A 22,506-nucleotide genomic window follows, 5' to 3' on the forward strand; every position below is an offset into this window, starting at 1 on the left:
AGTAGAGCTAGCGGAGCCGGAGTAATCGTCACTACCCCCAATTATTATTTCGCTTAGTTTGGTCCTCTAAAATTTATAAGCCTCCGAGGCTCCTTTGCTTAAGAAACTACCCCATTCATTATGTCAAGGACTTCTTTATGGTGGTGTAGAAGTCCTTTGAAAAGGCACGAACTAACGTGTCTTTCGCTAAGTTATGATGTGGACACTCTATAAGGAGATCGGTGAAACGATTCCAAGCCTCTGAAATGATTCATGAGGATTCTCGGCCGGAAAAATGAATCTTGGAAAGCATCTCATCCGTCTTTAGGGGTGGGTAAAAATGTTCCATAAACAAATGAACAAGTTTAGCCCACGAGTCCATAGAATTAGGCTTTTGGCAGTTAACCAAGACGCCTTTATCGGCTAAGGTGAAAAGGAATACCCTTAATTTAATTTGTTCCGCACCAACCGTAGGATGGTGGAATGTTGTGAGGACTTGTTCAATCCTACGCGTGTCGATAAAGGTTTTCATGGTCTAAACCATGAAAAACGGGTAACAAATTAAAAATATTTGGAGGGATTCTCAAATCCCACTGGTCTGCTAGAACGATGCAAGATTTGGGGCTATCGCTCAAGGCTTTGTAGAAGTCCGAGAGAGGAGTCTCTCTTTCTTCCCCCATTATGTCAGGTGGTGTGTGTGAAATAGTAGTTAGATGTGTAGTGTGTGGTATACTAGATAGACTTGTTTGTTGATGTTGTTGTGTATTTACGTTCGGTGTTTTTGTTCGGCCGGACCTTAATCTCATGCAAGACTAAGTCGAACTTAACTAAACATGCAACACTCCAAACAATTCTGATATACTAGTAGAAACCTCTAACTGGAGATGCGAGGTGTGGAAGAAAGGAATACCTGATTGCGTCCTTGCTTCGCTTATGAATAGCGTCTTGTTTACGCTTGTTCAGTGTATATAGCAGGTTAGAACACTGAAAAATATGAAAGATCAAAGTTCGAATCAAAACTGTCTAAATCCGAAAAATTTAACCGAGTATTTCAAGGCCAGATATGGCGCTTCCAATCCCGAAAGTAATTTTCAAATTACAGTGTTTTTTAAGCTGGTCGCTCCCACTTGGGGCGGTCGCTTCGGTGTAAAGTCAAATTCCAAGAAACTTAGCGCTGGTCGCTTGGTTAGTTAGGCGCCGCGCTCGTATTTTTCTCGAATTTGTCAAAGCTGAAATGGGCAACCACAGTATGAAACAAACAAGGGTGGGTGGGTTTAATGGGACTTAAAAATGACTACTTCTACTATGAAAACAATGCTAAAGTGCAACTAAGATGGCAGCGGCGCCATTTGATAACTGTAAAATGAATAGTTTACCTACGAAATGAACGATTAATTCGATCCGTAAGTAAACTAAAACTATCTTTTAATCTCAATTGTTTATCAAAGCTTCTACTCTCGATGCGAATTGCACTAAGTGGAGTAGGAAGTTCGTTCCACTCCTAGTTCCCTAGCATGGATTGTTTTCTAAGTCTAAGAAATTAGTCTTAAGTCTACTGAGAGCTTTACGAAATAAGTAACTAGACTACGATGCAACTTACCTACAAGATACAACTAGTCAATTAAATAAACGACTATGAAATTACTACGTGATTCTATGATAAAGAGTTAGAGGGGGAATTGATTCCACCTTAACTCAACTTAATCCACTATGACAATAATCGTCAGTAATCCGAATTGAATCTACGCGAAACAATTGGTTATTCCTAATCCCTAATTACACATGGCATTTCTACCAATTCATAACTAGCATGTGAATAATTAAACCCATTCTCATGGTGAACTAATTATTTCTGGCGTAGAATAGAAATTACGACGACTCTACGATAAACGGAATCAAGCTTTCATCAAGGCTTCTCAACCCCCTCAAATGGAGGTTTAGCCTTGAATCATTACGCAATCATTTCCATTTAGATTAAAACTAAACATAATATAAAGCATTGAAATTTACTTAATTAAACAATAACGAAATCTAATTTAATGACTAAAATGAAATAAACACAAGAATTGAAATTAGATCTAGAAATGGAAATGACAAAAATCGAAATTAACTAATAGCTATTTATTTATTAATACTAATGAAGAACTATGATTCTAATAGTTTAATCTAAGACAAGAATTTGATTTGAAACTAAACTTAAGTAAAACAATTCAATAAAACTAGATCTAGAAGCTATTTTAATGGCTACTTTTTACTCTAACCTATCTTCCCTAATTCTCTACTAATTAATCTACCATTAACAATGAGCTAAGCTTTTGTTTTTATACATCCAGATCCAAAAATCGTGCATGGGCTTGGAGCCATGTTTTGGGCCAGAGAATCAGGCCCAAAACCCAATTCTTTCAGTCCAAAAAGGCCTATTCAGCTAGATTCGGCTTCAACAGACTTTTCGTCCACTTTTGCTCCTCTGATTGGGTCAAGGCTTGGACCATTGCAAAGCTCTTTCCGAGCCGGTCGTTTTGACATAAGGTAGGCCCAATTCGAGGTCCGAGTCCAAAGATATGGCATTCGAAAGTTCTGCTAACTTTTGCTCCTTTATCTCGCTAAAGTGGCACATTTCTGCACATAATGGACTTTGAAGCCTGAAATGCATAAAAACACGTAATCAGTATTAACTATTACTTATTATTCACATAATTGGTCTAACAGTATGATTATTAAGGGGTTAAAACTACAGTTTTGGGCTCTTATCAGTGTCTGGTAAATTTTTATCCGCAGACCTCCCTCCGGAAGTTTCTCTGAGGCATCTCCATTTCCTAACAAGTGGTAAGTAAGCCGTTAGGAGTCGCGGTATTTATCTCTCCCCTGTCACTAATTTGTCTTTGCTCTTGGTGATGCAGGTTGGAGACCCGATTCACGATCCCAAATATACAACGGTGTTTACTCAGAAATTTTCCAATCCCTCCGCGAACTCGGTAGTTCACAGTGTGAAGTCCTTGGCATTGATCCGGAAAAAGCCACCCCTCTGTTACTTGACCCTTCTCTAAAAAACATTGGCAACTACCAAGGCCCCTCTATCGTCGTCTTCCAAAGAAAGGAAGCCCAAACCATCCCCACCTCAAAAAAGACAACGTCCTTCTTACAAGTCCTTCAACTATACCAAGAAAATCTCCCATTCCCGAGCTGTTGCTCAACGTGCCGCGGTTACTAAAAACAAGGCTACTACCGCGGAAACCCTTCCTCCTTCCTACTCTCGTGTGGCTGAGTGGGAGGACGATTTTGCTGCTAATACCGCTCCCCCTTCTGCCACCGCCATGGATGTGAACAAATACAAGCTTTGGGACAGCGACTCTGATGGGGACGCTCCTGTTGACTTGTCAAATAAGAGCCCTCCCGCCAAAAGGGCTAAGACTTCCGCCGCCGTTCCTTCCCCAACTACAGGCCGTAATGAACCTCCGAGGTCAGTGATATCTGCACGCCGCCCTCGACAGGATTCGTCTTCGGCTGGTCCGGTAACCTCTGGGCTTGCCGAGGTGTGGCACCCCAAGTTTAAGGCTAGGGACCGCGATGTGACGACACGAGACTCGGCTTTGGAAAACCCAGCCGTTGCCGCCTTTTTATTTTTCAGCTCTCACCTGCCGCGGGATCAAGCTTATGGAGATGCTGGTACCGTTGCTTCCCACAGGGCCTCCATTTACACTGGATGGGAAAAGGTATGTCTTGGGCTAGTGGGTAGTGTCTACCAATTGTTAATGGTCTCGCTCCATTCTTTGTGCTACTCTTATACCCCTCTTGTCTCTGCAGCTGAGTCTAGACATCGGCTATGTGCTGCGTGGCCTGACCAGCACCGTGGAGAATTTGGACGCGGCGAAACACGAGATACACGGCCCTGATGGCTGGAAAGCAAGGTACGCCAAGCTTGAGAAGGAGGGGGAGGCGAACCGGATCAAGGCAGTCAAGCTTCATAAGGAGCTCCAGGTAGCTGAGGACAGACACCGCGATTACGTAGCGGGTGTCAATTCAAAAATGGACAGCCTCCGAGAGACGGAGAGGCTTGCTACTCAAGCTGCTGTGGATAAGGCTATCCAAGAGGCCGCTGATCGATTTCAAGCGCTTGCTACGAAAAAGATCGCACGCGAACTGCAACAACAACTTGATCAGCTTAGCGCTGCCGGCCGACTGCTCCCACCTCCTCCTCTTGTTGCAGGGACATCCTCCCTTGGAGAACCATCTGTAGCTGTTGAGACGCCTACCACGGATGTCACGCCTCCCATCCCCAGCGTGGTCCCTTCTCCAATACCGGCGAATGAAGATGTCAGCATCCCAATCAGTGAAGATGAAACTACTTCCCCTGGAGAACCGACTACCGCGCCTCAGTAGTAACCTATCACGGCTTACTTTCTTTGTAGATGGCCTTGGTTTTGTAATTATTAAACAATTATCTTTGTCTTTGTCAGGAACCATGTTGTTTGTAACTAGTACTTTTGTGCTCCTTTTGCAAAGTAAATCGCTTTTCGTTGTGTTTGATTACAACATGTTTCACTTCTTTATGCATAAAACTATTGATCAATATATTATATTGACTTAACCCTTTTTCATATGCGATCCCCAAACTCCATTAGCTGGACATTAGATATGATTGTCTCTTGTTAGTTGGATGCACTGTAGGTGAAGAGCTCTCTTTCTCCTGCCTTTACCATTTGCATAATTTTTACACAAGTTAGGTTTGCCCCCATTGCACTCGCTTTGGATAGCTGTGAAGCTGGTCAGGGTTGCCCCCAGTTTGATTCGGACTCACAACGATGGCGGGGCTCGTCCCCCCACGCTTCGCCTTGGACAGGTTGTGGAAGTCAAGGCGGGGGTTGCCCCCAGTTAGATTCGGACGTATAGTCCGCGAAGGGCTCATCCCCCACTGTCTTTTAACCGCAAGAAGAAGCCTCGATAGGGGCAGCTCAGTTTGCCCCCAGAAGGGTTTGATTCGGACTCACATCCGCGGGAAGGCTCGCCCCCATTGTCTTTAACCGGCTGTGAAGCCTGATAGGGGCAGCTCAGTTTGCCCCAGTTAGATTCGGACGTATAGTCCGCGAAGGGCTCATCCACCCCGCTCTCTTCCAACTGCTGTGGAGCCTGATAGGGGCAACTCAGTTTGCCCCCAGCTGGGTTTGATTCGGACTCTCAGTCCACGAAGGGCTCGTCCCCCCCGCTGTCTTTAATCGGCTGTGAAGCCTGATAGGGGCAGCTCAGTTTGCCCCCAGTTAGATTCGGACGTATAGTCCGCGAAGGGCTCATCCCCCCCGCTGTCTTTAAACGGCTGTGAAGCCTGATAAGGGCAGCTCAGTTTGCCCCCAGTTGGCTTCGATTAGGACTCACAGTCCGGGAAGGGCTCCCGCCTTACGGTGTATCTGATTACTTTCTATGCAAGTTATTGAGCCAGGTAGCAATCTTTGTTTCATTGACTTAGAATTCCGCCCATAACATATATACATTACACAAAAGATGCTTGTTTCAATGAAAGCTACACACTGCTCCTCTCATGGAATTTTTTTAGCATTCTTATATTCCATTGTTTCTCCACAGTTACCCCTTCCGGGGTCTCTATTTTGTAAGTACCCGAATTTCCCTTTGCCGTCACGACATATGGTCCTTCCCAGTTGGGTCCCAGTTTGCCGTCATTCTCCTTTTTAGTGGCTGGTGTAACCCTTCGCAGCACCAAGTCCCCAACCGTGAATTCCCGCGGTTTAACTCGTTTGTCATACTGTCGCTGTAACTTTCTATGATACTCCTCCAGTCGTATGCGAGCCGTATCTCTTTTTTCCTCCATTATATCCAACTCAGTGGCTAATATATTTTCATTAAGACCCCTTTCCACGGCCCTGGTTCTTGTCGTTTTCTCTATCATTTCCACCGGTATGACAGCCTCCACGCCATATGCCATTGCGAATGGTGATTCCTGCGTCGAAGTCCGCGGTGTAGTACGATAAGCCCATAACACATGATTCAATTCATCTGCCCACGCTCCTTTTCGGTCTTCCAATTTTCTCTTTAAATTGTCCATGATGATTTTGTTTGATACCTCGGCTTGGCCGTTCCCTTCCAGATTGTATGGCGTCGAGAACTTCTGTTTCACCTTGTAGGCTTGAAGAAATTGACGTACCTTTCCTCCAGTAAATTGTGTTCCATTATCTGCAATGATTGTATGGGGTAAACCGAATCTGCATATTATGTTCTCCCAGAGGAACTTCTTCACATTTTCCTCTTTGACTTGCTGGAGCGCCACTCCCTCTGCCCACTTGGTGAAATAATCAGTGGCGGCCAACATAAATCTTCTCTTGCCGCTGGCCGCGGGCAACGGCCCCACTATATCGAGTGCCCACATGGCTTAACGACCCGCGGACTAAACACATTATGGAGTGGCTCTGCGGGAATGGATTAGTTGGGCAAATCTTTGGCATTTCTCACAAGTTGTTGCATACTCACTGCATCCTTTTTCATATGAGGCCAAAAATATCCCTGCGATATCAATCTATGGGTCGTGGTTCGACCCGCTGAGTGACTACCACAATCCCCTTCATGTACTTCCGCCAAAACTTCTTGCACCTGCTGTGGCCCTATGCATCTCAGTAGGGGGCCGCTGAAACTCTTTTTGTACAAATCCCCATCTAACAAAACATATCTTTGGCTAACCTGCTCCATCTGGCGTCTTTCCTTGGCATTTTCTATCTCTGCTCCCATAAGAAAAGTTTTAATGGGCGTCATCCATCCTATCTCCTTTTCAACGGTGAGACACACACTCTCAGTTTCTGATGTACTTGGTCTGTTTAAAACTCTTACTTCAATAGAACGACCCTCTGTTCCTGGAAGCACCGCGGCCACAAATGCTAAAGCGTCAGCATGTCTGTTCTCACCGCGGCTGAAATGAGCAAATTGAATCTTTTTGAACTTACTGGCTTTTTGTCGGAGAACCTCTAAATATCGTGCCATCCTTGGACAACGCGCCACAAATCCCCCATTCATCTGACAAATAACCAAATTGGAGTCCGAGAACACCGATAACTCGCTTACTCCTAGATCCTGTGCCATATTCAAACCTGCTATCATTGCTTCATATTCGGACTCATTATTCGAAGCTGCAAATCCTAGTTTCATTGATAACTCCAACTTTGTGTTGTCTGGAGTCACCAAAACCACGCCAATCCCATTTCCGGTGTCTGTAGCTGATCCGTCCGTGAATAATCTCCATCCATTGCGCGTATCCCATGGGTCCAAGGGATCACGACCCGATTCTTCTTCCTGATCCATAACCATTTCCTCTCCCCAAGTGGGATCCTCGGCTGGAAATTCCGCTAGGAACTCCGCCATGGCTTTCGCTTTTTCCGCTGTTCTAACCTGATATTTGATTTCGTAACAACTAAGCATCACCGCCCATTTCAGCATTCTCCCTGACTTGTCTGCCTTCAACGCTTGCTTGAGAGGCAAATTTGTTATCACTACCACTGAGTGTGCATCGAAATAAGGTTTCAACTTTAATGCGGAGAACATCAATGCTAAAGCATACTTCTCAATTCTACTGTATCGCGACTCGGCGGCTAGCATGGTTTTACTCTGAAAATAAACCGGTCTCTCTATCTTCTCTACAATACGGACCAGAACTGAACTTATTGCATACTCTGAAACCCCCAAATAGAGATACAATATCTCTCCTTCCTCTGGCCGTGACAGTAAAGGGGCTTTCCCTAAGTAAATCTTTAACTCCTGGAAGGCTTCCTCACACTCAGTGGTCCATTGAAAATCTGGCGTTTTTCTCAGCAAGCGATACAACGGTCTGCACTTGTCCGAGGATTTGGATATAAATCTGTTCAATGCCACGACTCTACCTGCTAACCGTTGCACTTCCTTTACATTCTGAGGGGACGGCATCTCCACTAGGGATCTAATCTGCTCGGGGTTGGCCTCAATTCCACGATACGTGACTATATATCCCAAGAACTTCCCCGAAGATACCCCGAATGTGCATTTCTCTGGGTTCAGCTTCAGACTATGCTTCCGCAGTATGTGAAAAGTTTCCTGGAGACCCTTCAAATGCTCTTCTTCCGACATGCTTTTCTCCACCATATCATCAATGTATATTTCCATGCCTTTTCTAATCTTGTCCTCGAACATTTTTTCCCCCAACCGCTGAAATGTAGCCCCCGCATTCTTCAAACCAAAAGGCATTCTTGTATAACAATACGTGCCTCCTTCCACCACGAATGTAGTCTTTTCTTGATCTGGGCCGAACATCGCGACCTGGTTATATCCCATGGAAGCATCCATGAACGAGAATACCTTGAAACCAGCTGTTCTATCTACTAACTCATCCACCCGCGGCATAGGATAACAGTCTTTAGGACACTCTTTATTTACGTCTGTAAAATCCACACACATTCGAACCTTGCCATTCTTTTTTGGAACCGCGACCACGTTGGACAGCCATTCCGTACATCCTACGCTCCTGATTATACCCGCATCCCTAAGGCGTATAACTTCTTCGCGAATTCCTTCCGCGTATTTGGGTCTTACGCTTCTCATCTTTTGTCTTATAGGCTTCGCACCGTCCTTCATGTGCAAGTGATGGCAAGCGAAATCTGGATCTATTCATGTTATATCTTCAATCGCCCAAGCAAATATGTCAACATTCTCTGCTAATAATTGTGTCAGTTTGAATTTCCAGTCTTTTGGCAAGTCCGCCCCTGAAGTAAATTTTTCTTCCTCCCCCACCCCCAGGTTCACGATCTCAATTTCATCCAGAGTTTTTGGCCTCTGATGAGATTCGCATTCTTCTGTGAGTACAGCTTCCTGTAATTGCTACGCTTCTCCCTTGTCCTTCGTCTGCTTTTCACTCCCTATTCCACGGACCATACTTTTTACCGTCACTTGGTGTATATTCTGAGCCGCGACTTGGTCCCCCTTTATTTCGTACACCCCTTTCGCGGGGAAGCGGATCACCTGATAATAGGTCGACGGAATAGCTTTCATTTCATGAATCCATCTTCTCCCTAGAATGGCATTATACTGGGACCCCATATCTACCACCATAAATCTGGTGAATACCGTCGTCGGACCTGCAGTTACCGGCAACGTTATTTCCCCCATAGGCCTTGTCATGCTTCCATTGAAGCCGTACAAATTAGTCTGAGAAACCCTCAACTGATCCCTATCTATATTCATCTCTTCCATGGCCCCTATGAACAACATGTCTACTGAACTTCCGCAGTCTATCAACACTCGCTTCACTAGTTAATTACCCATTGCTATGGTAATCACCAACGATCTTCATCTTGGCGAAATCACGATTCCAAGTCTTTCGGAGTGAAAGTTATGTTTCCCACTGCCATCGCGGTCCCTGAAACTAACCGCGTCATGCTTGTCACTTCATTAACCTGTTGTAAGCTCGCTGTCCTTCTCATCTTGTCCCGGTGGGCATTCCTCCCGAGTGTCTCTCCGCTGTAAATGACATTTATTGTACCCAAGATCCTAGCGGGAGCCTGCCCTCTCTCGGCATGACGAACCTCCGCGACATATTCTCTAAGCATCCCTTTCTCAATCATTCTTTCCACCAGCCATTTCAAAGCATAACATTCGTTAGTGGCGTGGTTTCTAATCTGATGATAGGCACAAAATGGTTTTCCCTCAATCTCTCCAGGTGTATTCCGCGGCCCTTCATAATGCTGCAGCCCCTTGATGAGTGGCAAGATTTCCTCTAGTGGCCTATTAAGAGGTGTTTGTTCTATCTCACGGTACGGCTTTCTTTCACGAAAATCCCTCCTGTTCCGATCTCCAGATCTGTCGGGTCCACGTCTTTCCCCTCTGTTGGATCCCCCTTCTCTCTCTTCTCTCTTACCCCTATCCCTTCTGTCGTCTTTATCCACCGCCTGCACTGCCTTCCCCGATCTCTTTTGTTCCCTCGCATTTCTTTGCATTATATCTTCGTACCGAATATACTTTTCTACCTTTGGGTACAAAGCGTGCAGAGTGGTGATTTCGATTTTGGACACTGATTCATGCACCCTAGTCCCCTGCTTCAATCCGTGCTGAAATGCAATAACCGCGGTATGCTCCTCCAGATTCTCCACCCTCAGGGTCTCCTCTTTGAATCTGCACAGGAACTCCCTTAACGATTCCGCTGACCGCTGTTTGACGTTAAACAGTGCCGCGATATCCACTACTCTCCGTTTCTGGTGGATGAAATGGTCCACGAAGGCTCGCTCTAGTTCTTCAAACCTATTGATGCTCCGCGAAGATAGACGGTAATACCAGTCCGAAGCGCCCCCTTTAAGGCTTGCAGGGAACATCATGCAGCGCAATCCGTCATACTTATTTTCCTGCCACAATGGCATCTGTTGTCTAAAATGATGCAAATGATCAGTTGGGTCGCCTTTCCCATCATATCTTTCGAATCTTGGTTGACTGAATCTCTTCGGTACCTCTGAATTCCAGATCGAATCCGCCAGTGGATTCTTGTTGAGGTTAGCAACCTCCTTTTGAGCAGCACTTTGGTTCGTCTTTTCTACCGCACGGTTAGCTTCTCTATCTTTCTCGATCATGGCCTATACCACTTCTAGCGTGATGCCCTCTACCGTATCTACTCCCCTAGACTGGTATACCTCATTCTCTCCTTCCATCTCACTACCTCGGCGATCCCCCTGTTCCATGTCCTCTTGTGCGGTGTCTCTTTCCTTTCTCAATTCGTCATTCTCGTTTCTTAACCTGACTATTTCTTCTTGCATAAGTCTGGTGGCGTCTGCCGCCACATCCGATATGTCTTCCTCTCTACTCACCTCTCTCTCTTCCCTCACTTCCTCCTCTACTTCCTCTCGAACAACTTCCTTTCTAGGTCTTCCTACCCCCTTTTTTGTTATGGTGGCCATTTTATCTCGCTATTCCCCACAGACGGCGCCAAAATGTATAGACTGTGATTACCACCTCTAATCTTACTCCTCTCTCCTCCTTTTCTGTTCTCTTTTTCTGTTCTCTTCTTTTGTTCTCCTTCTTTTGTTCTCCTTCTCTTTCTTTCTGGCGCTCTCCCTCTATCTTGTATCCTCCTCTTTCCACGTACCGCAGCGGTTACCTTGCAGTTCCAGGTGCCGCTCTCCCACTCTCCACGTTTCGCAGCTGTTCCAGAGCGGTTGGGATACCGCGGATCTGATCCTGTGCACCCTGTCTTCCAACGCTATACCGCATCCGTCCCTTTGTCACCACTAAACTCCTAGGTCATGTGTACGTCCTATACAATATACGAAGTTGAATTCTGACTTTTTCTAACTCAATGGCAGCATGCACATCCAATGCGACATATCTACGTTGCCCACTAATATAGCAGACCTGCGTTGCCCGCTAGTATAGCATGCCTACTAGATATAACAAGTTTAGATTAAAAAACATATTTGTCAATATATGTTTCCATATTAAGCTTTTGTGATATATTTTACATACAAGAAATTGGTCCCAATGCCTATTTTCGAGTGAAAATCACTCTTAGAAGTTAGATACAACTTTTTTTTTAATCACTCTCAAGGACAATTTTTGGGTGAAAATAACCTGAAAACCAATATTCGAGTGAAAATAACCCATAAGGACAAATAGCCCGGATTTGAAATAAATATTTTCCGATTTTACTTTTCTGTCGTTTTGCTATGAACAATTATTGTTCATACCCAAATAGGTGAACGTACCTCATACAATATATTAATGCATGAATAATGCTTGTTCAAAACTCATGTTGAGGTATAAACAATGATTGTTCATACTCCAATAGGTGTTCTTAAATATATATATATATATGTCGAGGTATGAACATTGATTGTGTCATAGCTTATGTTTAGGCATGAACAGTGATTGTCCATACTCCAAATAGGTCATACTCCAATAAGTGTTCTTACTGATCATACATTATATTGAGGTATGAACATTAATTATTTATACCCCAAATAGGTATGAACAATGAGCTCATGTTGAGGTATGAACAATGAGTGTTCATAACTCATGTTAAGCTATGAACAACCCAAATATATATGAATAGTGATTGTTCATAGCTTATGTCGAGGTATGAACAATGATTATTATATTGTTCATATATCCCAAATAGGTATGAACAATCATTGTTCATACTATATACACCGGGTCGTTTCGGTTGGGCCAGGCCATTTATTATTTCATGTCAAGGGTATACTTGACTTTTTATCTATCCAAGCCATTTTTAATTTTGCATCAAGGGTATACTTGACCTTTCATCTACCCCCTTGTATACCCGGAAAGTCACTCCCTGTTTTACATAATCAAATGAAATATTCTAACACTTAAGGAAATGATATTTCTTAGGCCCCCCAAGAAGAAATATCATTTATGGTTCTCATATAAAGAACTACATTCACTTAGAGACTTGATTCCAGGAAATGATTTGGATATGTAGGCAGCCATTGATGGTACAGCCTTAACAATTCTACAGCAACCCCACCCAAGCAAAATCATAATTAGTGTGTTTGAATAAGTTTTTACCCAAACACGTACAAAACACATACAAACCCACTATGCATGTGCATACCACACATGCACGCCATTATGCTTGTGTTACATGCACTACATGTGTAAATCAACATACACACACCATCAGTGGCGGAGCCAGGGGGCCCAGGGTACACCCTGGCATACCCTCAACTTTATTAAAAAGAATGTAGTTCTCACTTAACTTGCTCCTACTTTCATCATTGAACCTAAGAAAGGAAACCCAAACAAAATAGCACACATGTACTTGATGTACAAACGTACAATACCAAAAAGGCAAAAAAAAAAAAAAAAAAAAAACAGAATAGAAAACCCAACAATCACTCAAACCAAAAAGCCCACCCATAACCGAAAAAAATCACATATATAAACCCAAACAAAGAAACACCTCTCGTATTTATCAAAAAATAGAAAGAAAAAAACCCCTCACGTACTCTGCTTCTCCTGTCTCCTACATTCTCTATTACTCTATATTAAAATTTAAGTCTTCTACTATTCTACCCAAACAAACACTTTTACACCTACCGGTTTTGTAAAGGTAACTAGGTAAGCCTTATATTATTTAACTTTTTGTCGTGTTTTGATCTTTTTGTACTGATTCCTAAACCATATTATTTAGATTTTTATATGTTTATGATTATTATTTTATTTTGTGAACATCATTGGTGGTTTATTTTAATTCGTGCAATTTCAATTAAATTGACTAGTTGTTTATTTTAATTGGTTAAATAGCTATGCTAAAGTATTTGATCAAAGAAATGTCATTGCCCGCTCAACCAATTAACTAGTAACACAGATCATGTTGTTAGTGTTGAAGTAGGATCCTCTTCAAAGCGAAGTCACCAAGAAACTGATGATGGTGGTGTTGGGCAACCTACGTCAAAGCGGGTTCAACATGGAAATCGTGAAGAACATGACTTGTTGAGTCTTCCGGGAGACCCTGGATTGAGGAACAAGATTTCAGATTATCATCCTAATGATCATGACTCGATGATAAGAGTATATTTGCTTAGGGGTCCTTGCCAACCTAATCATATTTTTACTCCAAGGACAATAGGCAAGAGGAACCGTTGCTTTAAAAAAGAGTGGTATGAATAGTTTAGTTGGTTGGAATATAGTATTCACAAGAATGCCGCATTTTGTCACTATTGTTAGCTCCTTAAACCTGATCAGGGAGTAGGAGGCAAAGATATTTTTTCTCACAAGGGGTTTAGTAATTGGGAAAGAAAATCCAAATTAAAAGAGCATGTTGGACTGTTGGAGGGCCAAATAATGCCCATAATATTGCTTACAGGGTAGCATGGGCGTTACTAAATCAAGAGTAGCATATCGAAACATTTCTTTATAGACAATCTGACCAAGTTCGAAAGGATTATCGAATACATCTAACTGCAATAACTTATTGTATTAGGTTTCTTTTGAGACAAGGTCTAGCTTTCCGTGGCCATGATGAATAAGAGGTGTCGATCAATAAAGGCAATTTTCTTGAACTCATACGATTTTTGAAAGATCATAACGAAGTCATTAAGAACGTTCTTGATAATGCATCTAAAAATTGGACAGTGACCTCACCTGATATAGAAAAAGAGATAGTGAATGCAGCTGTTGTGGAAACTAAAAATGTTATTTTAAAGGATTATGGAAATTCATTGTTTCCTATTTTATTTAATGAAGCACGTGATATATCAATTAAAGAGCAAATGGCAGTTGTTTTACGTTATGTCGACAAAGATTGCGTGATTGAGAGATTTTTTTGGATTTGTGCATGTTAAGGAAACTAGTGCAGTAACACTTAAAAAGGCAATTGATGAGTTGTTCTCTAAGGATGGGTTAAACATATCTAGACTGCGTGGACAAGGTATGATGGGGCCAGCAATATGTAGGGTGATTTGAATGGCCTAAAAACACTTATAATGAAAGGGAATGAGTCTGCATTTTATGTTCATTGTTTCTCTCATCAGCTTCAATTAGCCCTTGTATCATTTGCAAAGAACCATGAGTCAATTGCTCATCTTTTTAGTATTATCTTTCTAATATGGTAAATAATGTTGGAACATCATGTAAGCAGCGGGATATGTTACACGAAGCAATGAAGGCTAGAATTGTTGCAGCCTTACAAAGCAGAGAAATTCCAAGTTGCAAAGGGTTGAATCAAGAGACTAGTCTTAAACGATCTGGTGACACTTGATGGGGCTCACACTATTATACACTTCTTGGCATGATAAACACCTATGGTTCAATACTTGATGTGCTTGATAATGTAGCAGAAGATGGTTCAAGCTCGAAACAAAGAGGTGAGGCTTACGGATTATTGAGTTCAGTGCAGTCTTTTGAATTTATCTTAAATTTGCATTTGATGAAAGCAATACTAGGAATTAGCAATAATTTGTCAAACGCTTTGTAGCGTGAAGACCAAGACATTGTCAGTGCCATAACTCTTGTTAAAATAACAAAGGTATGCTTACAGACGATGAGAGATGATGGGTGGGATAGTCACTTGATTGAAGTTTTTTCACTATGTGCCAAACATGATGTGGTTGTTCCAAATATGGAAGAGTTGTATGTGGCTCGAGGGAGATCTCGACGAAGAGCGGAAAGAAGCACCAATTTACATTACTATCATGTTGGATTATTCTATCAATGTATTGATTTGCAACTTCAAGAGTTATACGACCGGTTTAATGAAGCAAACATAGAATTACTTCTTTGCGAGGCATGTCTTGATCCTTGTGAGTCGTTTGCTATTTTCGATAAGCAAAAGTTGATCCATTTTGCTCCACTTTATCCCTGATGATTTTTCAAAGATAGATCAGATGGAATTAATGGATCAACTAGAGAATTATATCATTGATGTGCGTTTTGATACTAAGTTTGGTAAAGTAAATGGAATTAGCAGCCTAGCCAAACAAATAGTTGAGACGAATAAAAACATTGTGTACCCACTTGTGTATTTGTTTATTAAGTTTGCGCTAATTTTATTTGTCTCTACTGCTACAGTATAGGGCATTTTCTGCTATAAATATCATAAAGAATCGTCTGCGCAATCGGATGGCGGATGAATGGTTAGATGATTGTTTAATAACATACATTAAAAAATTAGTTTTTGATAGCATTGATACCAAGTTGATCTTGCAACGCTTCCAAAAGATGAAGAAGGATGACAAAAAAGAAGGTCGTCGAGGACAACTATGAAAAAGTACTTGTTTAGATTGAATTCTTTTTTCATTTCTTATTTTTTTATAATACATTTATTGCAATTATTTTATATGATTTTTTTTATGTTCGAAATATACGTAGCTTGTTTTGTGATCTGGTTTGAATTTTTAGTAAAAAAAAATTAGTGTATTTTTTTTTTTTATGCTTGGTTTCTGGGTGGCTCACCCGCACTTAAATTCCTAGCTCCATTACTGCACACTATTACCATTATGTATGTGTATAATACACATGCTTATACATGCGAATAATACACGTGCATGTACACACCATTACGCATGTGTATTAGAGCATGCAAACAGCTCTTTACATGTAAATTCGTTGTTAAAAATTGAATCACTGGTTCTCTAATTGATTCCCTAAAATTGGTGTAGGGAGATGAGAAAGAAAGAAAGAAAAGAGAAAAACATCAAACAAAGTGAAGACTTGTTTTTGCCCAAAATCATCAAAGTAGAGGGCAGAACTGTCATTCAACAAAAATTATCATGAGGCCATAATTAAAACACAATATTGTCCTATAGGCTCGTTTTCTTATGTTATATAAGCTCTTGCATGGCCCCCAAAGATATGATAACCTAAAATCAAAACCCCGTTTTACTTTAAAAAGCCCACTATAAGACCAAGGACCAACAGAAATCCAGCCGTTCAAAAAACAGAAAGGCTTGTTTTGGAGAGTATGCATAACATCATAAGACCAATTGAAATTTAGGACCCGCTCGAGAACTTAATTATAGCTTTAAAAACCTTATAGCCGATGGTAATGGCTGATAACTATAAAATGAGTAGTTTACCTACGAAATGAACGATGAATCCAAACGTAAGTAAACTAAACTTATCCTTTTACGTGGTTGATTATCAAAGCTTCTACTCTCAATGCGAATTGCACTAAATGGAGTACGAAGTTCGTTCCACTCCTAGTTCCCTAGCATGGATTGTTTTCTAAGTCTAACTAGTCGCTCTTAAGTCAATGAGAGCTTTACGAAATATTATACTACGATACTTAATTAAGATGATTACTAGAATTTAACTACAAATGCTATGGAAATACTATTGTTTGACTCTAGATAAAGGAATTAGAGGGGAATTGAATCCACCTCGAATCCAACTTAATGACCTAGTACAGATTGTGGTATCTCGATTCTTACGTTTTCCGCGGCAAGAATTCGAGTCTAATCCCTAGTGTTCATGGCATTTCTACCAAGTACTAACTAGCATGTGAGGTCAGCCCACCCATTCTCATGGCTTAAACGCCGACCTTCTAGAGTGGAATAGATGCTACAACGTTTCTATACTAAACAACTAAGGTTTCATCAAGGCTTCATCAACCCCTCTAATGGAGGTTTAGCCTTGAGTCATCAATCTAACATTTACCATTGAATCTAAACTAAACATAATGTGAGAAATTGAGAATTACTTAATTTAGCAATAATGAATCTAATTTAATGGCTGGAATAAAACAATGACAAGAATTGAATTTAGATCTAAAATGGAAATGACAAATTCGAACTTGATAAAAAATACTACTTTATTTATCTAATCAATCCGAACAATGATTCGAGATTTAATCTAAAACAAGAATTTAAATGGAACTAAAACTTAATTTAATTAATAAAACTAGATCTATAATTCTATATCTTAATTTAGGTCTAACTAGCTACCATTAACAAAGAGCTAAGCTTTTGTTTTATACATCCAGATCCAAAATTCGTGCATGGGCTTGGAGCCAGGGTTGGGGCCGGAGAATCGTGCCCAAAACCCAATTCTTTTTAGTCCAAAAGGCCTCTTCAGCTGCAGTTAGCTTCCACAGACTTTTCGTCCACTTCTGCTCCTCTGATTGGGTCAAGGCTTGGACCATTGCAAAGCTCTTTTTCGAGCCGGTCGTTTTGACATAAGGTAGGCCCAATTCCGAGGTCTGAGTCCTAAGATATGGCATTCGAAGTTCTCACGACTTTTGCTCCTTTATCTCGCTAATGTGGCACATTTCTCAAGCACATAATGGACTTTGAAGCCTGAAATACATAAAACACGTAATCAGTATTAACTCTTACTTATTATTCACATAATTGGTCTAACAAAGATGATTATTAAGGGGTTAAAACTACAGTTTTGGGCTCTTATCAAACCACCCCAAACAAAGATTTTGCTTGTCCTCAAGCAAATATGAGAAATTAGAATAAGTGACCAAAAATGGAGTTCTAACTACTCGCTTTCATCGAGTGCGATTGCATTGACCATATGCAACAAGGCCTTAAACCACTAGGAATTCCTAGTGGACAAGTTATAGCCTCGTGAGAGTTTTCGATGAAGGTACTCACAAACTTCATCTATACTACAACGACTAAGAAATAAAACTATTGTTTTCCCTTCATGCTCAACTATCTATACATCTCTATAGCAATTACATAAGAATAACAATAAAAACCTAAGTTAATATATGCAAAATAATCAATCATCTACAATAAACATATAACAATGAGTAATACTATGAAATGTTTAGCGGGTTTGTTTTCGAGAACTTCGAATAAGCGTCCTTAAGTAGGTCCTCACATAAATGTCAAGACAAAAACCTCTCCGATTTTTCCACTCAAGTTTAAGCTACTCCGATTAATGCAGGTGGGCACACTTTACCTTACAATCTCAATGACAACAAGGAAGCCGGGGTCGATCAAACACATCTGCCACTTACTATCACACTAACCTATTCCTAATTGAGCTAGAGGTCTTTATTAGGTGTTGCGGGGATTAGGAGATGGTTTAAGAAGGAAGGAAATGGATATTCTAGAGAACAAGTCTGAGATAATAGAGTCTTCATATTATGTAGCTAGAGAAAACCTTGTTATTTACCTTTGCTTCTACACTTTGTTTCCATCCTTAGCCATATTTTTTTTTTTTTTTTTTTTTTCTTTTCTTTGGCCTTTGACTCCCTTTTATTCTATTTTTTTTTTGAGTTTTTTTTTATTTTTTTTTTTTTTTTTTTTTTTTTTTTTTTTCTTTTCTCTTTGGATGGAAACTTCTTTTCTTTATTTTCTGAAGCAACTAACTAATTTTTGTTTACACAGGTTTTTCTCTTCTTCTTTCTTCCTCATTCTATTCTCAGACTTATTCTAAATTGGGTAGGTTGATTTTTTATTTTGTTTTGTTTTTGTAACAGGGTAAAGGAATTGTGGTTTATGGAAGGCTAAAGAAAGGCTCGGGGGGCTTACTAGTGGAACATAATTCATAGGTTTGAATTTCTGGCTATATCGATCCAAAGAGCGGCCTAAATTCTCGCTTAGGATATGGTTTAGTGATCAAGCAAGTGGACGTGTGATTTCTCTATCCGGATTTTACTTCTCCCTTGTGTCATTTCTCAAATGTTTTCGCTTCATATAAGGCTTTAGGGCTATATTCTCACAGGATTTGTAGAATAAATTACTCTAGCCTAGATTTCAGAAACTTTATCGCTAACAATCATAGATACTCATGTAATAAATTTATAGATAGATGCAAAGATTATTACCTACATATTAACCTAAGTTTCTAACAATTATTCTGATGCAACAGCTACGTGAGACTTCTAGATTGTTAAGAGCATGGAGAAAGAAAACAATACCAATATTCCTAAGTGTATAGCATATTTTTTTTTTTTTATTTATATTTTTTGAATTTTCAAATTTTAACTAGAAAACAAGTGCACATTATACATATCTCTATCCTAACAGGATGTCTTAATTACACGTGTTTCTATGCCCCCAAACAAAAAAAAGCATGCTTTGTCCTCAAAGCGTTTAAATAAAGAGGGTAGGAAAAATACCATTGAAACGCGGGAAATTCAGAAACATCTGCAAAACAATGTTAAACGCATACTAATATAGGAAATAAAAACCGACGCGAACACTATAAGAGTTCCACCCATTATGGGGTTAACAGAATTAAATTGCTTGGGACATAAGCGCGGACACTAACTTAACTAAAACTTACCTGCACCCCAAAGATTTACTCGTCATCCTCCTCTTCTATATGGTTTTTTTCATCCCGCCATGCCATAACAACTTGCCACGCTTTAAATTAGGTATCATCAACTAGTGCTAACCTCTCTAGGGTTACTTGGTCTGAAGGGGTGTAAGGGGCAACCAAATGTGGTTGCACCGCCATCCCGCCAAGTCATGGCTCGAATGATCTTACCACATGATTGGTGGGTCTCATGATTTCAACCCTTTTTCCAATCGGTAATGCGTAATGAGAATCACGGGTAGGCAAGCGTAAAGATAAGGCGGCAAACCAAGACAGGCATAAGAAGGTACTTATGCCTCAAGGTATGGGCTCGCCGTAGTAGCAACTAAAACTCGGGGAATGTCATACCTACGACGTCCCTCAGCTAAAGCAAGGAAAACGTCACCAGCGGTATTATTGGCAGAAGTAAACTGCCGTTCCCCTAGAATGTTCATCATGATGAACAACATGGTTGTGCCTACATTCAGTGATAGGCTACTCAGGGCGATGTTATATTGGTCTTGGTCCATGATACGAAATACCCCTCCCCCATAATACTCATGGAAATAGGCATATTCATATAGGTATGAGTTATCTGTCATATATCCCCACGTGTGCATAGGGTCAGGTAATGGCAATCCCGAAACCAAAGCTATCAAGTGCTTATTGAATTCCATAGTCGTACCATCAATAGTAAGGGAAAATTTTTGTTCTCCTTCTTGGGTACAAAAAAAAGTAATATTATTATAGAAGAATTCAGTTAGCTTAGGTGAAAAAGAATCGGCATCACTCACCAGAAGATGCCACCATCCTAATCGCAAGATCCGGCCATGAACGATGCTCCATAGGTATAGGTTCCCATCAAGTCTTCAAAAGACTGTTCGGGGAATGACTATAGGTGGTGTCATCTCAACACTACTTTGTAGAATAGCTGCGAAAACCTGGAAGAACCTCGGAAAAATCTAAAATTCCGTGTTTACTAAAGAGGGCGCTGGCTGGCGCATAGAGCGCATGAGTCGCTCTTTGGTTTTGGAATTACTAGAGTTTGAGCGCTGGTCGCTTCGATTAAGCGTATGGTATTCGATGAAATTTTCGATTTCCGGTGTTTGAGCGGTCGTCGCTTACTTGAAGCGGCGGGCTAGTGAATTTTCGATTCTGATAAAGTAGGGCGAAGTCGCTCTCTGCTTAAGAAGCGGGCGCTTTCGTGAGGTGCGTGAAAGTGAGTTTCTAAGAAAAAACAAGAAAAACTAGAAAAAGGGCTAGAGTGAAAAGTGAAAGATGATTGTGGGGTGTAGTGTGGGTTGTGAGTGTAGTATGATGGAAGTTTAAATAGGTTCTGGGTTTCCAAAACGAATCGGCAAGTTGCCAAATTGTTTTAAGGCAATTTCCGGAAATAGGAAACTGCCAAACCCAAAAACGGAACTAACCATGTCTTTGATTTCCTAACAACCCTGGTATCTTTTAAACTTGGTTTAGAATAGTAACTTCTAAAATCTCCTACATATCATGCTACCGCTACAAAAAATCATAGGTATGCCGGTATTGGCCTAATTTTCAACTTTTACTTCCAAGACAACTATACGAAAGATAATCAAAATAAATTATATTAAAATAATATGAAATCCAAGCAATCGAAAATTAACAACTTAATACTCAATCTAACTACTGAAATAAAATTCCACTAACAAAACAATAAAAACAATGTAATTAAAGGACACAATCGATGGTGCACACCTAGGCGCAGTGTGAAGAAGATGGTCCCCGAGATGGAGAGACCTCTCAGGTGACGAATGGCTTGAGCCATCTGGCTCAAGGGCGACGACGCTCATGCCTCTCAGACTCAGCTGAGACAGACTCATCCACAAGTGGCATGCGTCGTAGCATCTCTATCCTGAACAAGCGCTGTGCTTCCATCTCAGTCCTGAGTACGGCATACTGGGCTTGGTGATTATTGTGGATAACCTCCATGTTAGACAAGATATCGTCCTGACCCTTTACGAGCATTTCAACTATCGTCTGAAGGTTCGTTTGCTTATTTCGAAGCACGATTTGTCTATGTCTAATATCTTCACAGATATGATAACTGCATCGCAAACCAGTTTGCAGCATTATCAATCGTTCTAAATTAGAAGTATGACTATCAAAATTATCCTCAACCAACCATGTCATATCTTCCCCTACATTATCCGACTCGACTTCCTTCTCTGCAGACAACGGCCACGTCTTTTGGATGCATTCCTTATAAATACTCGCATTAGAAGGCAATTTGATCTTAATAGGAGCAGATCTAGCGACGGCTCTAAATGAGAGCATAATCTTAGTGATCAATACGGGAAGAGGTGCCAGGCTCTTTCCCACTCCTCTAATCACATTCAAAATTAAATCAAGGATGCAGAAATTATACTCCTTCGTTTGCAAATTCCAAAGAACGCGGATTAATCAAGTCCGATGTCACGCCGACTTTGTCTTTCCCGAGGACGTTCTTACCAATCCACTGAGCGACAGCCAGTTGATTGGTTCTCAGGGTCGTCTGGCGAACGCAATGAGATATCGTATTGTATTCACCCTCTATGACCGTATCTTTCATCAAAATAGGAACTGCAGTATTCTTGGATTCCTGAATGGTCGTATCTAGGTTGGTTACAGGGGTGATTCCTAATAGCTCAACCAACAACCGCCTCTCGTAACTTCCTCCGCGTTCTGCTATCCTAATGAAAATCTTATTTCCCTCCACTTCTCGTTTCTTATAAAACTGTTCTACCAAATCATAGTGATAGAAATCCTCTGTCGAATACCACAGTC

General features: G+C 41.0%; 2 protein-coding genes across 2 annotated transcripts; one reads left to right on the forward strand and one right to left on the reverse strand.

Moving 5' to 3' along the window:
• The first annotated feature begins 3,072 nt into the window (after positions 1–3,072).
• Positions 3,073–4,724, forward strand: LOC147497901 (uncharacterized). The gene is made up of 2 exons (XM_086559010.1): positions 3,073–3,692; positions 3,784–4,724. Exons 1-2 carry the CDS (start codon positions 3,294–3,296, stop codon positions 4,357–4,359), a joined length of 975 nt encoding a protein of 324 aa, XP_086415136.1. The 5' UTR covers positions 3,073–3,293; the 3' UTR covers positions 4,360–4,724.
• A 4,581-nt stretch (positions 4,725–9,305) lies between these two features.
• On the reverse strand, positions 9,306–10,562 carry LOC147497902 (uncharacterized). Its single transcript, XM_086563047.1, has one exon. It carries the CDS (start codon positions 10,560–10,562, stop codon positions 9,306–9,308), a length of 1,257 nt encoding a protein of 418 aa, XP_086419173.1.
• Between the last annotated feature and the right edge of the window lie 11,944 nt (positions 10,563–22,506).

This window comes from Coptis chinensis, chromosome 5 (genome assembly GCF_015680905.1).
Source record: "Coptis chinensis isolate HL-2020 chromosome 5, ASM1568090v1, whole genome shotgun sequence".
Classification (NCBI taxonomy): domain Eukaryota; kingdom Viridiplantae; phylum Streptophyta; class Magnoliopsida; order Ranunculales; family Ranunculaceae; genus Coptis; species Coptis chinensis.